The 17,507-nt window shown below is 44.3% G+C and overlaps 1 protein-coding gene across 1 annotated transcript in view; it reads left to right on the top strand.

The window, feature by feature from the left end:
• SPARCL1 (SPARC like 1) overlaps positions 1 to 15,984 on the top strand; it is a 29,797-nt gene extending 13,813 nt beyond the window's left edge. The window contains exons 5-12 of the mRNA XM_056855014.1: positions 49 to 1,290; positions 3,645 to 3,714; positions 4,405 to 4,517; positions 6,243 to 6,363; positions 7,880 to 8,016; positions 10,666 to 10,814; positions 14,614 to 14,762; positions 15,908 to 15,984. Coding sequence (XP_056710992.1) covers positions 49 to 1,290; positions 3,645 to 3,714; positions 4,405 to 4,517; positions 6,243 to 6,363; positions 7,880 to 8,016; positions 10,666 to 10,814; positions 14,614 to 14,762; positions 15,908 to 15,936 — 2,010 coding nt within the window. The 3' untranslated portion in view covers positions 15,937 to 15,984. The remainder of the gene's footprint in view (positions 1 to 48; positions 1,291 to 3,644; positions 3,715 to 4,404; positions 4,518 to 6,242; positions 6,364 to 7,879; positions 8,017 to 10,665; positions 10,815 to 14,613; positions 14,763 to 15,907) is intronic.
• The last annotated feature ends 1,523 nt before the right edge of the window (positions 15,985 to 17,507 follow it).

The following is a 17,507-nucleotide window of genomic DNA, read 5'->3' as shown; positions in this document are numbered from 1 at the left end:
TGTCCCTGCTATCACCATGTCTTGAAAGTATGCATTGTTCTTTACAAGGAACACAATACTTCCTTGGGAGATCTCAAGACAGAAAATGCTGACTTTGAAGAGCACAGAGACCATCGAGAGGAGCCGGTTAATGCATTGGGGGACGACGAGCTCCAAGAAGCACTTGAAGAAGCCAATTCTGTTACCAGTTCAAAAATAAACAGCAGGGATCGCTCGAGAAACAGAAGTCAGGAAAGCGGTAACATTTTGATTCAGCCCAGTGGTTCAGCTGTGGCATCCAGCAGCATGGAGACAGATGCTGGAGGGGACGCAAGCCCACACCGCTCCAATCGTGGGCACTATCCGGTTAAGCGAAGAGACATCATTGGCTATTACCAAGACAGCCAGGATGATCCAGACATGGAATTGCATAAGGGATGGGAGGAAGACGGGTGGAAGTACAACAAAAATGCCGTTGAGATGTTTGCAAGAAGTAAAATGATGGAACAGATTGTGATGGAGGAGGAAGCAGAAGAAGAGGAGGAGGAAGAAGAAGAGAGGGAAGAGGCAGAAGTATGGGACGGGAGTAACTACCGAGACAGAAGACAAACAGCCCAGTTTAACATTCCAGAAGATCTCCGCAGCAGCGACCGCAAGGAGAACAAATATGGGGACACCCCAAGGCACTCCAATCAGCCCCTCCACCTAACCACAAGGCAGGATAAGGATGATGAACAAATCGAAGAGAATGACAAAAGCGCTCCAGCAGAACTTCCAGCAGAAAGAGAGCAGTTGAATAATTCAAGAACATTGAATGGAAATAATCCAGATGCTGAATGGCTGAGAAAGGGTAGCAAAGGTAGCTTCCAAAACAGGAACCAGAATTCTAGTGATCACAAGGAACAGGTGAGAAGGGAAAGCCCACAAGAAGCTACTCATTTGATGGCCGTTGAAGGTGGTAGCCAAATTCACACACAGGATGAGTCAAAAAATCGTTTTCAGATGGGCGGCAGCGAGGAACACGATGACTCCTACAGACGTCGGCAGGAAGCGATCTACCAAGAGGGTGAAAGAATACAAAGTAATGGACAAGGAAGTATAAACCAGGAGGAGCAACAAGGAGAAGAGATTAAAAGAGGTGGAAATGTTGCCCCGAGTGGGACTGTGGACCCAAAAGTCAACATTGAAGCACTGATCCACATTGAGCCCAATTCTAATGATGGTGAGCTGGATGGTTCTGACTACAAAGAGCCCAACAGATCAACAAGCCTTAAGCCCAACATTGAGAAGATGGCTGAACTGGAAAACAGTGTAAGTGCTTCCAAGATCATAGGCATTGTGAAAGAGCCCTATTGATTTGCATTGTGGTCACTGTAGCGTGACCTAGGATTATTTTCCAAAGATATGCAAAAGCCAAGACTATGCAAATTCAGTACACTTGCATATGATTCTTTTTGTGTGTGTGTGTGTACATAGTTTATTCTGCCTCTGCCAATGATGCAGAGGAGAAGGGAGTTATGCAGAGGCTAAAGTCCCCCTTCCTGACCACTGGAAATCCTGCTAAGGTTCCCTACCCCACCCTTATTTATATCATTTTCAATCCTACCTTTGCATTTATAAGGAATAGAAAGCTGCTTTAAAAAAAAAACACCTGAGATTCTTTGAATACTGAAATCCACAATGAATACTCAATTCTGGGCTTTCGCTGTGTTTACCCAAAATCACAGTGCAAGTGTTCTTAGTTATGAGTTGCTATGCAGAGGCAGGCAATAGCAAACCACCTTTGTTCATCTCTTGCCTTGAAAACCCTACGGGGTCACCTTAACTCAGCTGCGACTTGACGGCACTTTCCACCACCAAGAAGTATAATCAATGTGCTACAAGAAATGTGTATCCAAGTTTAACTGTGTGATTAGGTAACATGTGGGTCTTTTATGTATGGCTGTTTCCCTCGCACTCACCCCTCTGACAACTTCGGGTCTTTGTGTTGATTATGCATGCTGTCAGAGGTCGCCTCGCTCTCCCCCTGCGATTCCCTGCATTTTCCCTGTGTTTTCAAATTCAAGATAAAACAGGTCCCTGAAAACATGGGCAAAACGTAGGGAAAGGCAGGGGGAGAGCACAGCAACCTTTGTCGGTCCGAAACAGCATGCATAATCAACACAAAAACCCAAAGTTGTCAGAGGGATGATGGTGAGGGGAACACCATGCATAAAAACACCTAATCACCACCAAAACATTTCTTAACGAAATTCTAATTATATTGCTTTTTAGGTTAAAAAAAGTTGAAATACCATGACTGCAAAAACTTTAATCAGGGTTAAAGAGAATAAGTCTGAAAGCAGGCAGCAATATGGGGAAATTAAGTTCTAAAAACTGATGCATTATTCCAGATCTGCAGTATAGGCTGAATAAGAAAAAGGTGGAACCTCATGTTCCCGAACATGTTTACCAGCTAACTCGGGAAAGAATTGGGAGTAACTCATTCCCCATGAGTCAGTTCTCCTCTGCTGCCCCTTCCCTGACAGGCTTTGCCATGTATTTTCCTCTAGCCAGGCTCCAATGGTGGAAATAAACTCAGAGAAGCAGGGAGAATTAGTGGGGGTAGAGGATTACACACACCGTTCTTGCTGATCCCTCCCCCCAAATGTCCTCCTTCTCCACTCTTTCTTTACCTGGCAAATGTAAACTTGCTGAGCAAACATGTGGCTCCACCCTAATAGTGCAATCCCAAAAGGAGTCACAGGGTTGTCAACTCTGGATTGGGAAATTCCTGGAAATTTGGGGACATAGCCTGGGGAGGGTGGAGGTCGAGGAGGGAACTAGGGTTGGCAACCTCCAGATGGGGCCAGGAGATCTCTAGGAATTACAATTTCCTGAGAACAAAGGTCAGTTCTGCTGAAGAAAATGGGTGCTTTGGAGGTGGACACTATGGCATTATATCCTGATGAGATCCCTCTCCTCCCCAGACTCCACCCTCTCCAGGCTCCACCTCCAAATCTCCAAGAGTTTCCCAAACCAGTGTTGGCAACCTTAGCCTGGGGATCAATTTTAATTCTGGGAGAACTCTAGGCTCCACCTGAAGTTTGACAGCCCTAAATCACACCCTTCTTAGTCCATCGACTTCCATGGATTCAGGAGGGTGTGACTTTCTGGAGGAGAGTGTTACGGATTCCGTGGACCGCCAACAAAAAACAAATCAGTGGGTTATAGGTCAAACCAAGCCTGAACTGGCCCTAGAAGCTAAAATGACTAAACTGAGGCTATTGTATTTTGGTCACGTCATGAGACGACAAGAGTCACTGGAAAAGACAGTCATGCTAGGAAAAGTTGAGGGCAGCAGGAAAAGAGGAAGACCCAACAAGAGATGGATTGACTCAATAAAGGAAGCCACAGCCTTCAATTGGCAAGATCTGAGCAAGGCTGTCAAAGATAGAACATTTTGGAGGACTTTCATTCATAGGGTCGCCATGAGTCGGAAGCGACTTGACGGCACTTAACGCACACACAACTCTGATTAAGATTGAACTCTGTCAGCTGTGTCGGGAAGGGGTCAATTTCTGCCCTTCAAGTGAACTATTGAAATGACTTTGAGTGGGATGAACTATACTGGCTACTTCTTTAATAGTATGTTTACCTGCTTCTTTTTACTTATACTTTGGAAGATAAAAACTACAGACAAGCCCTACAGTGATTGGAATTCATATGAAGGAAGTACAAAGGACCCCGTTCCAGGTGAGTCAAATACAAAAGTGTAACTAAATTTGGGGATTATTAATCTGAAATTGCATATTTCCTTACAGAATGAGATTTGTACTTATGCTTTTTCCATCTGCCTGGGGTGATCTTCCATTTCCTAGCAAGAAATGGGGGATTGTCCCATGAGAGCCAGGGGCATCTGGCATGGGTGAGCTCCAGTTTCCTGGAAGCCTGGGGAAGGTGAGGTTTGGGGAGGGGAGGGGTCTCAATAGGGTAAATTGCTACAGAGTCCACTCGCCAAAGGAGCCATTTTGTCTAGGGGGACTGATCTCTATAGTCTGAACTTCAATTGTAATTCCAGGATCTCTCCAGGTCCCACCTGGAGGTTGGCAACCCTATGCTGTTATCCTGTACCTAAATTCAACAGGAAATAGCTTTGAGCAAACATGTATAAGATTGAGTTGGAAATTTATAGGATCCTATCCTCCTTTGGTACTGATCTCACATTGTACTATTTATCTCATTAAAGGTAAAGGTGAACCCCTGTGCAAGCACCGGGTCATTCCTGACCCATGGGGTGACGTCAAATCCCGACGTTTACTAGGCAGACTATCATTGACAAATGTTTATTGACATCTTTGTTCTAGTATCATCTCCTTGGTTCTAACCTTGGCTCAAATACTGCCCATTCCATTTGATAATTTTTTAAAAAATTTCCCCTCCTAGATCCTTGTAGAGATTTCTATTGTAAGACTGGGAAGGTCTGCCAGGCAGATGAAGAAGGAAAACTCAGCTGTGTTTGCCAAGATCCTGAGACCTGTCCTTCCACAAATAGTTATGTAAGTAATTCGGGAATTAAAACTGCCAAGCTTTTAAGCAGATTTAACAATAATATGCATTATTTAAACAGTGATTTACTATGTCCAAAGCACTTCACATTTATTAACAGAAGAACTCTATAAAGGACATTAGTATTCCGATTAGGGATTAGTCAATTTCAGTAATGCATTTCCATCCCAGACTTCCTCCCAGGAGTTCATGGCAGGGTGCATGAATCTCCCATCCCTTGATTTTATCCTCACAACAACCCTAGAAGATTGTACTGAGACAGCAAGGGTCTCTCTCCTCCGCGAACCTCCGTTTTGCCGCAACAGTACATGATCCACTTTACGCAAGTTGCCAGTGGGGACTGGCAGCCATACTACAACTGCAAGTCACCAGTGGCAACTTCTACTGTATACACCACCCAGCACGATCAGGGAATACTGAGCATGTGGTATGTGGTGGGCAGTAGATAGGGTTGCCAGTTCCCTCTTGGCCACTGGCAGAAGGTTTTTGGGGCGGAGTCTGAGGAGGGCGTGGTTTGGGGAGGGGAGGGACTTCAATGCCATAGAGTCCAATTGCCAAAGCAGCCATTTTCTCCAAGGGAACTCATCTCTATCGGCTGGAGATCAGTTGTAACAGCAGGAAAACTCCAGCTGGTACCTGGAGGTTGGCAACCCTGGCAGTAGGAGGACTCATGGGCAGGTGTTGGGAGAGGGGCATGCTGATTAGAAGAGAAAAGGGTGAGAGTAGGAGTGCAGCAGCACAGAAGAGAGGGAGTCTCAGGCATTTTCAGCCCATGGTTCTCCCCAAACCTGGAACCATCCCTATCACCTGTACTTCAAGATGCCATTACATGCACAAATATAACGGGATGGTTGAAAAGTCAGCAACCAGGCACAGAGTTCAGAATCAAATGTGCCTTGTGAAACCCCTACATGACAGTGTTTCTTTCTTTCTTTAACAATCCAATGAGCCAGCACTCTTGGACAGAACCTAGGGTTGCCAGGTCTGGGTTGGGAAATATGTGGAGATTTTGGGGGTGGAGCCTGAGGAGGGTGAGGTTTGGAGAGGGGAGGGACTTCAATGCCATAGAGTCCAATTGCCAAAGAGGCCATTTTCGCCAGGGGAGCTGATCTCTGTTGCCTGGAGATCAGTTGTAATAGCAGGAGATCTCCAGCTACCACCTGGAGGTTGGCAACCCTAACAGAACCGGCCTCACAAATGCCACCCTCTATTTCCATCCTTGCACAGAAGCCACTGCTTCCAGAAATTTAGCCACAGCCAAAGTAATACCAGACTCAGTATCAGTGAGCAGGAAAGGCATAGAAACAAGGAGAACCTTGGAAACTATCACCAGCTGCATCTCAATTGGTCAGTCAACACACAGTCAAAGAAAATACAGGATAATGTTTTGATTGCCCTAGATCGACATGCACATAATCTATCCAAGCAGGGTACTCCTTGGAAACTTTCCACCAAAACAGCAAAGGGAAAAACATATAGCCTAGCCAAAAGAAAAACCCTTGATATTTGGGGACACTCAGTTCCTCCATGACCGTAAAGGCCATGCCTTTTCCCATTCTTTGGAACAGCAGAGCATTTAAAAGCGCCTTGCAAATAATAAGATGTGTTTTTGTTTTGGCAGAGAGCACTGTTCTTACTCTGCATGTTTGTCATTGTGCAAACTATGCTACAAAAAGAGCTTTTTCATGGATTGCTTCTATTTTTTTTAAAAAAAGGTTTGTGGTACGGATAATAAGACGTATGAGGACACGTGTCAGCTGTTCGGCACAAAGTGTAAACTCGAAGGGACCAAAGTGGGACACCAGCTGCACCTGGATTACATGGGAGCCTGCAAATGTAAGGGTCTACTTTAATGTAGTTCTCTTAGAGAACAAAGCTTGCACATTTGTTTATTTTTTGCATCACTTCAGTTCCAATGTATTCTTTCCCAATAGAAATTCAGGAGTGTTTGCAATTTCCCTCATACAAACACAAATGCTTCCTAAAAGACCCGTTCATACAGCAGAGAAACCCAAACTCTTCCATCTGTCTGCTGTGCATGCTTCCTGTATCTCCTCTTAACTTACAGAGAAACTGAGGCAGGGATTGGTATGGTCCAACACCTAATAAGACCCAGGGCTATGGTTGCCAGGTCCCTTCTCGCCAACAGCGGGAGCTTCATTGTGGTGGGGCGCGGGGGTGGGGTGATCAGTGCAATAACGTCACTTCTGGGGTAAACCCGGAAGTGACAGGGACACTCTAGTACATTCCTCCAAAAACTATGGTTTCCATAGAGGAATGTGCTGCAGTGTCCCCATCACTTCTGGGTTTACCCCAGAAGTGACGTTATTGCACTGATCACCCCACCTCCCGCCGTTGGCGAGAAGGAACCTGGCAACCATAGCCTTGGGTCTTATTAGGTATTGGACCATACCAATCCCTGCCTCAGTTTACCCCGGTTTACCCCAGAAGTGACATTAATCGCCCCCCTTCAGCTGGCCTAATTGCCAAAGCGGCCATTTTCTCCAGGTGAACTGATCTCTATCGGCTGGAGATCAGTTGTAATAGCAGGAGATCTCCAGCTATTTCCTGTAGGTTGGCAACCCTAATCATTGCTCTGATGCATCAGGGCTCTTATGTTCTTATGCATGACTATGTAAGTTAAAGACTTGATATTGATGAATTCACCAAGTGGAGCTGCATTTATGCAAACATCAAATATGGAAGATTTTAAAAATATATTTAACGTTTGTAGTCAGAAATTCAGCAATCAATACATGTCTGAACTTCCAATGAACCTATAGCTTGCTGTCTGTTGCTGAGAGGGGATATGATAACCGTCTTCAAATACTTGAAGGGCTGCCATATAAAGGAGGGTGCCGAGTGGTTTTCTGTTGCCCCAGAAGGTCGGACCAGAATCAACCGGTTGAAATTAAATCAAAAGAGTTTCCGTCTACTCTAGACATTAGGAAGAATTTTCTAACAGTTAGAGCAGTTCCTCAGTGGAACAGGCTTCCTCGGGAGGTGGTAAGCTCTCCTTCCCTGGAGATTTTTAAGCAGAGGCTAGATGGCCATCTGTCAGCAATGCTGATTCTATGAACTTGGGCAGTTCATGGGAGGGGGCATCTTGGCCATTTTCTGGGCACTGGGGGCTTGGCGGGGAGGGTAGTTGTGAGTTTCCTGCATTGTGCAGGGGGTTGGACTGGATGACCCTGGTGGTCCCTTCCAACTCTATGATTCTATGATTCCATGATTCTACCAGCAAGAAATGTCCTGCTGGGCTGAGAATTTGACCCTAAATAAGTTTTATCCCTTCATTTTGGAACTGGAGATCCTAGGACTTAGCAGAATATCATTTTGTGCTTTGGAACAGACATTCCTCCTTGTACTGATTATGAAGTGGAACAGTTTCCTGTCCGGATGAGAGACTGGCTGAAGAATGTCCTCATGCAGTTCTACAAACAGGACCTGGACAAAGGTGGATTTCTCACAGACAAGCAGAGGAAGAAAGTGAGCCATTGTTAACCAGAAAAATAATAATCCTTGTTATGAATAGAAAACGCCAGATCCCCGTCAGTAGGGATCCCCCACTTCTTATAATGACAACTTGCTTATAATAATTTCTTATAAATTATTTATAAATCAAAAGTTGTCCTGTGCAGAATATTGTGCCAAATCAAAAATGTGGGCTATAATCACTGCTCCTAATGCTATTGGTTAGCTTACATTTTTATTAGGCATCCTGGGAACCAAGAACATGATCACCAGGCAACCTTACCCTGCTAGATTCCTTTGGCTGTTTGCAAAGTGTGCTCCTGATAGGATCATCTTGATCTTGTTCCAAAGTTCATATTGACCTGCTTTGCAGCTATGCGGTAACTGCTTGGACTTACAGGGCCAAGTTATTCAATGTGAAGCTGCTTTTGCCAGGTTTGAGAACTAAATTTTCTAGATTGACGGTTGAGGCACATAACTCCCCTTGGTCAGCAGAATCACTTGCAGTTCATCCCCTCTTTCCATCTGTGCAACCAAATACATCCTTTAAATGACAGATATTGGCTAGACTGCATTTCCGCCTTTGCTTACCAGCACAATCAAGGTCATCACTTCAAGAAATGATAGCTGGGTTCATGGGCAGACACCAACAACACAGAGGGACCCAAGTGGTAAATCTCAATTCAAAAATCTTTAACTGTTTTTTTTTTCTTTTTATCTATATGCCTTTTAAAATTGGAGACAGAGGAAGGCAAGTAGTAGAGAGGGGGTTCTGCAAAGAAACCCTGTAATCATGTGAGAAAGCAACATAATTATCATGCACGCATCCAAATTTATTTGGATACATCCGAATAGCTCGATGAACAATTGACTCCCTTCTCACCACTGGCAAGCAGAATGTAAGCCAAACCAGCAGGTGCTTGAGCATGCCTACATTTTATTGGTCGCCTTACCGTTAGAAAAGCCTTATCACAATATGGGTCACATTATCCCAGTGGTTATTCAGTATTAGTTCTTCTGAATTGCACAGTGATATGAGTTTCTGTGTTGAGTTGGTGCTTCACAGAATCAAGCTTAAGGTTCTGTTTAGATGTCGGACAAAATTGCTATTATTTCTACATAGTGAGGGGTGAACTCTTAAGTGTCAAGTAATAGCTCAGAAGCAGAGCCCCACCTTTGCACATGTAAGTTCCCACATTCAGTCTCTGGCATCTCCAGGGATGTTGGGTAGTAGGGCTAGGAAAAATGCTTGCTGAGCCCATTCTAGGCTAGATGATGGCTTGCCAGAACAGGGAGGGTTTGTATCTTTGTATAAACCTTTGAATTCTCTTCCAAAAAGTTGTGACGGTCTCTGGAAAAAAAAGTAACCACCATCCAGTCCAGTTTTCCAGTTTACAAGGTACAATCCAATCTGCAATGTAGCCAGGCTCTGAAATTGAGCAAAATCACCTTGACACATGTAGACCTAGTATGTCCTGGAGGCTTCCCACAGGATGTGATAGGACTTGCATGTTTGGAGTCACTGGAGAGATTCCCAGGGAAAGTCTGAGGCCAGCTGAAGGGTTGGATCCAGCCAGCATTTCTGCTCAGTCTTACCCAAGTCCCTCCTTATGACAGACCCTGTTGTACACACACATAAAGCTGCTTTATACTGAATCAGACCATCAGTACATCAAGGCCGGTATTGACCTCTGAGGTCGTTTATGCATAAGAGTTTTACCTGAGGTTGTTGATCGCTGGACCCACACTTTCCTGTTGAGAATCTATGCACCAGCAATCTCCAAGCTCAAATCAGGAAGTATTTGAATCCCTGCCCCTTGAAATGCTGCTTTGTAATTGGCTGTAGTAAAAGAAAAGTTCTCTCCCCCAACCCAATTGCCGCATAAAAAGCATTTTAAGAACATAAAACAAAAAACAGAGCAATCTGAAAAGAAGTGGGGGAAGAAATCCAAGCCTTGGTTTTAAAAAGCTTTTCTTCTGCTCTGAAAGAGCTCCAAGGAAACAGGAAGTATTTGAATTCCCGCCTCTGGACATGTTGCTTTGTAATTGGCTGTGAGTGAAACTAAGCTTGCGTGTCCCGCACTTTGCTTTATGCATGGGGATTTCACCCAGGCTGAGCTCAGGGAAGAGGGAAGAATCGGGTTAACAGAGGAATGGGAAGGTCCGGGATTTGTGAGGGCTGGCACCGAAGTCATGTCTAATGGAGAGAAAACTAATGCATAACTCCAAGGAACAACCGAGACAGATGGGGGGTGAACATGAGTGAAAGTACCCATGCATAAACAACCTTAGACTGGCAGCCACTCTCCAGGGTCCTGAGTAGAGGTCTTTCACATGATTTACTACCTGGTCCTTTTTAACTGCAAGTGCCAGGGATTGAACCTGGGACCTTCTGCATGGCAAGCAGAGGGTCTTCCACTGAGCCACAGCCTCTCTGCAAGCTGTTGGACACGGCTTTTGTCCATGCAGTCCCATGATACCCAGCGTAGCCTTTTTGAGGCCAAAGGGGACCCCCTCTTCACCTTTTTACCAGCAGAACAGCTGATTGGATTCAACTCACAACAGGCTTGATGATATCAGTGCTACACAACAGGGATGTTTCTCAGGGAATTGAAATGAAAGAAACTGTCCACTAATACTGATTTCACTCATGCACACGTCTAGGTGAAAAAAATTTACTTAGATGAAAAGCGGCTGCCGGCCGGTGATCATCCCACTGAAATTCTGCTACGTGACTTTGAGAAAAACTACCGCACGTACACATATCCCATTCACTGGCACTTTAACCGGCTGGACCAGCATCCCACTGACAGGTAAAAGCAAGCCTTGTTTTTGTGAGTGTTATCTCTGACTTGTTTTCGTGTGTGTTTTCTCCTACTCAGGAGGATGCCCAAACAAATAGATATTAGATCTTTTTGGCACCAGCCCAAAACCTTTCTGTTTACCCAGGCTTTTAACTCCGAAGAAGAGTTGGTTTTTATATCCTGCTTTTCTCTCAAAGCAGCTTACAATCACCTTCCCTTCCTCTCCCCACAACAGTCACCTTGTGAGGAGGGCTGAGAGAGTTCAAAGAGAACTGTGACTAGCCCAAGGTCACCCAGCTGGCTTCATGTGTAGGAGTGGGAAAACCCGGTTCACCAGATTAGCCTCCGCCGCTCATGTGAAGGAGTGGGGAATCAAACCCGGTTCTCCAGATTAGAGTCCACCACTCCTAACCCCTACACCACGCTGGCTCTCAGGGGCTGATCTTTTTAACATCATTAGCCAGAGACCCATTTTAAGCTGCTTCCGTTTTTATGTTGTTTTATGCTCTTTTCTGTTGTGAATGGTGTGTTTTAATAACTTTCATTATGCTTTATGGTTTTTTAATGTTTTATTTTGTAAGCTGCCTCATCAGACCCAGGCTGTCCACTAGACAGGCCTAAGCAATTACCTAGGGCACTGGGGCAAGAGAGCACCACAAAGGCGTGGGGCAGTTTCCAGTCGGGTCCTGATCAGCTATAGCTAGTAGTAGCCCTGGGCAGCACCATGGCCCCAGCACCACCATCCGGGTGCACGACATGAACAGCGATGGCACTGGAGGCCGGGGCATGCTCACCTGGCCTGCCTTTCCCTGCCCTTGGGCCAACCTGATCCCCAGACTGTAGCTCAAAAAACCAGCACAATGGGGTCAGATACAGATAGGAGAGATGTTTCTGCAAACCTGGGAGGAAAAACATGCGTGTAGAAAGATTCCAAAAGAGAAAAGGGAGAGAAAGTGGTAAGGGAAATGGACAAAAGGAGAAAAAGAGGGGGCAGACATTGGAGGCCAGTAGGGAGTGGATAGCCTTTCCCCCCCACCACCCCCAGTGGCAGGAGGCAGGAAGGAAAAAAGAGCAGGCAGCTGCCAGCTTCATGCCACCCAGATAGCCAGAGTAGTGGGCCTCATTGCCTGCCTGGCTCCACGTATGCCTGGGTCAGTGGGGGCGGGGGGCAAAGTCACAGATCACCTAGGGAGTTAAAAACCCCTGGACCGGTCCTATTTATAATTTCAGAATTTAATTTCAATTAGCATAGATTTGGCATCCGTTCACAAGTTAATTAGAGTGTTTTATGCTGGTCAAAATAGATTTGATTGGTGGGCAAGCCATCCTAGTCAATGCACCCACTGGCAAAGATAGCTACCATACCTCTTCAATAGCCACAACTGGGAAGAATTCTCCTGCATTCTACATCATTATAACACATTTTTCTGCCTGTGCGGCTTTTTAACTTCTGTGCCTGCCAAGGATCTTGCATGATGGACTACAGCACTTTTGTGAATGACACTTCTGCTAATTCCGGTCATAACACTTTATAACTCCAGAGATTGTATAATACTCACAGTAGTTATGTGGGATTAAGCTGCTAGTACAGGAGTATGTTTCTAAATCTTTCCCTCCTCGGAGTACATCGTATTTGTGGTTTCGGTCCAAGCCTCTTATTATCCTCTTACCCATCCTGATGAAACACAGGTGACCTGTATGTGAACTGTTATTAACATTCGATGACAATTTTTTTTAAGAGGAGGAGGGGAGACTAAAAAGGCAGACTATGGGCGAAAACGCATGGTTGCTTTAGCCTCCTTTATTCCCTGTTTCAGCCAGGATTCAGCCAGGATCGAACGCATGCATTTTGCCAAACATGCGTTCAATCCTGGCTGAATTCTGGCTGAAACAGGGAATAAAGGAGGCTAAAGTGACCATGCATTTTCGCCCTATGTGGCATTCTTCCTAGATTACAGGCATTTGAGCTCATTTCTGTTTTGTGCACCATGAAGGCCAAACTAGATGCATACTGGAAGTTCTCCATTTGGAGTGGACAGCAGTTATTTTAACTGAGTTCTCAGGTACACAAAGATCCCACGTGCATGAAAATCACTGGGGCTCTAGATGTGGCACTTTTAGCACATGTCTGGTTTGGCTGTAAAAGGTGGATTGCTCCAAAAAGTAACTTGAATCTCTACCATTGTATAATTTCTCAGTTGGTATCTACTGGCCAGAAGAAGTAGCTGATGGTTTTGAGTACGTATGGTTTAAGTGGGGTGGTATAAGGAAAGGAACTGGATGGCTTTATTTGTGTATGTAAAGTGCTGTCAAGTCACAGCCGACTTATGGCAACCCTGTAGGGGTTTCAAGGCAAGAAACTAACAGAGATGGGTTGTCATTACCCTCTCCAGATGCCAGGCCCTACCATTGGCTGTTTTAGAAGGGAAGTATAAGAAGATTCCTAGATCAGAGAGGTTATGTCCGTGTGGAACAGGGGACATTGAAACCATCGAACATGCACTGATATATTGCCCATTTCACCACAAAGTTAGATCAAAGCTTATTTTCCCCCTACTTGGTAAATTCCTTGAAGAGTCAGTTGAGCTTTTGGCAAAGAAGCTCCTATTAGGAGAAGACCCTCAGCTTATGCTCCAAACTGCCAAGTTCTGCGCTGTGCTATTAAAATACGCAGAGCTTTATTAGAGAATGATTGTTAGAATATTTTACAATTTTATCAATTTTAAGATAATAATTTTAACCAGGGGTTGCTTTTATTGACCTTGCACCTTTATTTGTATGGGCAGTCTGTGATTCTGCGGTGCAAAACTATTGTGTCTGGAAATTTTGATGTGTTGTCACATGATTGGTCAGTTGACTGTATTAATAAATTTGAACTTTGAACTTTGAGATGGGTTGCCATTGCCTTCCTCTGCACAACAAGCCTAGCATTCGTTGGTGGTTTCCCATCCAATTACTAACCAGGGCTAACTCTATTTAGCTTCTGAGATCTGAGGAGAGCAGGCCAGCCTGGGCCAGCTAGGTCAGGGCGACTCTATGAATTAATGACCTTCAAAATGTCCTATCATTAACAGCCTTGCTCAGGTTTTGCAAACTGATGGCCATGGCTTCCTTTATGAAGTCAACCCATCTCATGTTGGGTCTTCCTCTTTTACTGCTGCCTTCATACATGTGTCTAAATGTCTTAAGAATTTCCTTACAATGAAGATGTTATGTTGCCACTTTGATGAAACTAGGCATTATGTGCAACGCGGGCTGCTGCCAAAACCTGCAGCCTTGTGTTTAGTTCTTTCCACTGGGATGTTTAGTAACACCTACTTCATGCCTTCATGTCCTTACACTGTGTAGTTTCTCATCCCCAGGTAGAAAAACCTGGCCTCAACAGCCACTGGTGTGACAATGGAGGGACATGCAACATGATGAGCCCTTTTCAGGCATTATGATCCACTGTGTATAAGGGGACACTGCACATAGCATGATCCTCTTGATTTGTGCTGTAACCTTTTGGTGTAAACTGATCGACACATGCCTTTTCTAGCTTCAGTATATGCGAACGGGAACCCTCACAAATCCAGAGTTGCTGATTGCGCATAATGAAACAGGAAAATATGCATGTTGCCCTGTTCGCACAACATGTCAAGCCCATGTCTCACCCCCCTTTATGCACCATTGATTTTAATGACGGAAAGGGATAGGTTATCAGGGCACACATTACAGATGAGAAGGGGGAAAATCAACCGGAGATGCCATTTGAGGTAGGAGCCCCATATTTCTCATTAACGTGTAGCTCTGTCCTTTAAAATTTCAGAAAGCTAACACACTCCGAGCTTGCTCCTTTGCGTGCCTCTCTTGTTCCCATGGAGCACTGCGTAACTCGCTTCTTCCAAGGGTGCGACAATGACAAAGACAAGCATATCTCTTTGCAGGAGTGGTGCCATTGCTTTGGAATTAAAGAAGGTAAATCTCTGTACATTGAAGGAGAATTTCTCACAAACTAACTCAACAGAGGGTGGGAGGGGAGAGTATATATTTAGGAACGAACTCATGGTTATATAGGAGCATCTTCATTGTGGCCAGGATCCAAAGAGTTGCACAACCGGTCCCATGTGCCCAGTAGGATCAGGAGAGTTTTGACTCTCACAGCTTCATTACAGGCTTTGGTAATAAATGTTTCTTGTGTGCTGCTTGTACTCCTGGCTGGCAAAATACAATGCAACAGTGATACCTGGCCTTTAAAAACAGCAGAGTGTGCTAACCATGGAGACTATTTCGAAAGCCATACGTGGCGAAATGCTGTCAGACGAATACGGTTATGAGCATCTGCAGATTTCCAGTGCAAACAGCTCGAATATTCACACATCTGTTTCTTTATTTTACCTATACCCTGCCTCTCTGCCTTCATAAGGGCCAGTAAAGTTGGCTAACAAATTAAAAAGTGAAAGAAAAATAGGGCTAACCCAGCAATGTGCCAGCAAACCAAAAAAGAAAAAAGATGCCAGGTGACAGGTGACGGCTAGCCTCAACACGTTTCGCTGTACAAGCTTCGGCAGGGGGATCAGAGTTCCTTTGTGCTGAGGGAGTGGGTCAGCACAAAGGAACTCTGATCCCCCTGCCAAAGTTTGTAGAAAAAAACGTGTAGAGGCTTTACAAAACAATACAGATGTCACCTGTCACCTTTTTCCCTTTTTAAAGCCCACCTAATAAAATCACATCTTAAAAACATCAAAAATAACTGTTGAAAATCCGGTTCTTCTCCTTGAGGGATAAAGAAGGGATTGGGACCCCTTCTCCCTCCCCCCAGATTACCAATTAGCCTCGCTGCCACTGATTTTCACGATAAAAGAAAGTTCGCAGGCAAAACAACCATGTAACATGTAGTCCAACCCTAAGTCGCACTGAACTTTGGGATGGGGCCTAAAACTTGTTTCGTTGGGGCTGAGACCTAAAATCATTAGGCAATCTATCAGCAATATGACTTCCTCCATTGGGTTAATGATACAGGCTGTGAGGGCTTAGCAAATCCAACAATGGGTTGCACAACAAGCCTTGCGATTCCCTTTCACTTCAAGGATTGTAACACGTCTTTCTCCTCTCTTTTCCAGAAGACACAGATGAGAATCTTCTGTTCTGAATGAGCTGAATGACAGAGCAGCACCCAGCAGCAGCATCCGCGAAGGCAACGCCTGACCAGGATAGCAGTAGTTGAAATGTTATTTTAGTTCATGAATTAACAGCACCATCTTAAACAGGGTGACACCCTTCTAAATCCACTGGCTTCAAAGGGTGTCACCCTGTTTAGGACAGTATTGCAAGTATATTAAATGTGGGGGATGGGGAGTAACAGTAGTAAAATCAGAAAATGTCTGAAGTGTTATCTATAAAAAGAAAGGTTTTTTTCCTGTTTTCTCCTTATGTTTGTCCAGGAATCTACTTGACAGAATCTTGGCATCTTCCAAATTCTAAAGCTTCGTTCACAATGCATGCACATTGCATGCATCACTTGCTAACTGTGCGCTTAGTGTCTCACCATTAAATGTGCAAGCTGCTTCCCTTGAACAAGTATAATGTTTGTGATGATAAGGGATGACATGAAATGTCACTCTGTGGTGTTTGATCTCCAGTGAATCATTCGCCCAGGCAAGTCATGGAGCAGTGGCTATCCATGAATGAGTTCACTCCAAGAAGAACCATTTTCATCTAACCTTTATGAGATCATTTTTCTACATATTGCAATAATGGGTTTAAAACACTGGAAAACGGTACTTACTAGTCCCACATTCTATGGCAAACAGTTCCAAATGTCTGGTTTTGGAACCAACTTCAAGTATGTTCCTTAAGCATCTGTGAATTATTTATTCTGACTGTGTGGTTTGTTGGCTGCAGAAATTGAAAGAGTTCAGAAGATTCCTTGGAGACTCTGGTGAATTTTCCTGCATACATCATGTCTACACACACACAAATATGCCTGGTGTGTGAAATTCCTTGGAGCTTAAATTCTATAGTCCAGGTGTGTATTGTTCTTCACACAAAATAGATGCAATAAAATTCTTCAGAATACAGTTCATCATGTAGATACATAAGATATTATCATAATACATATTGCAGAAAATGTTGAATCAGGGCTGCTATCTTTGCTTATTTGCTCCATTCCTGTTTCTGAAGTCATCTAAAACGTTTTTAAAATATATTGTTATTTAGGCTAACTACTTCCTGAAATAATTTCTCCAAACTTGTTTGAAGATAAATGTATATTTTAAAGTAATCATAAAGGCAGATGGTGTGTGTTTGTTTTGATGTAGGACAAGTGTTCCTATTTGGGGGGTTTCTTAATAAAAATTACATGTTCGGTTAAAGATCAACAAATGCCAATGAGCTGGATATCCAATTTGCACTTCATTATGAAAAAATCCTTTACTCCCAGATCTTGACAGAGAACAACAACAACTGGTGAACATTTATCTCAAAGTAAAATAAGAAGGCCCAGGCTAGCCCAATCTCATCAGATCTGAGAAGCTAAGCAGGGTCAGTCCTGGTTAGTATTAGGATGGGAGACCACCATGGAAGTTCAGGGTCGCTATGCAGAGGCAGACAATGGCAAGCCACCTCTGAATGTCTCTTGCCTTGAAAACCCTGTGGGGTTGCTATAAGTCGGCTGTGACTTGAAGGTCCTTTACACACACACAAAGTAAGAAGCTTTAAAAT

The sequence above is a fragment of the Euleptes europaea genome, chromosome 9, assembly GCF_029931775.1.
Source record: "Euleptes europaea isolate rEulEur1 chromosome 9, rEulEur1.hap1, whole genome shotgun sequence".
In the NCBI taxonomy this organism is placed as follows: Eukaryota; Metazoa; Chordata; class Lepidosauria; order Squamata; family Sphaerodactylidae; genus Euleptes; species Euleptes europaea.
This window is presented reverse-complemented; position numbering and strand designations above follow the sequence as displayed.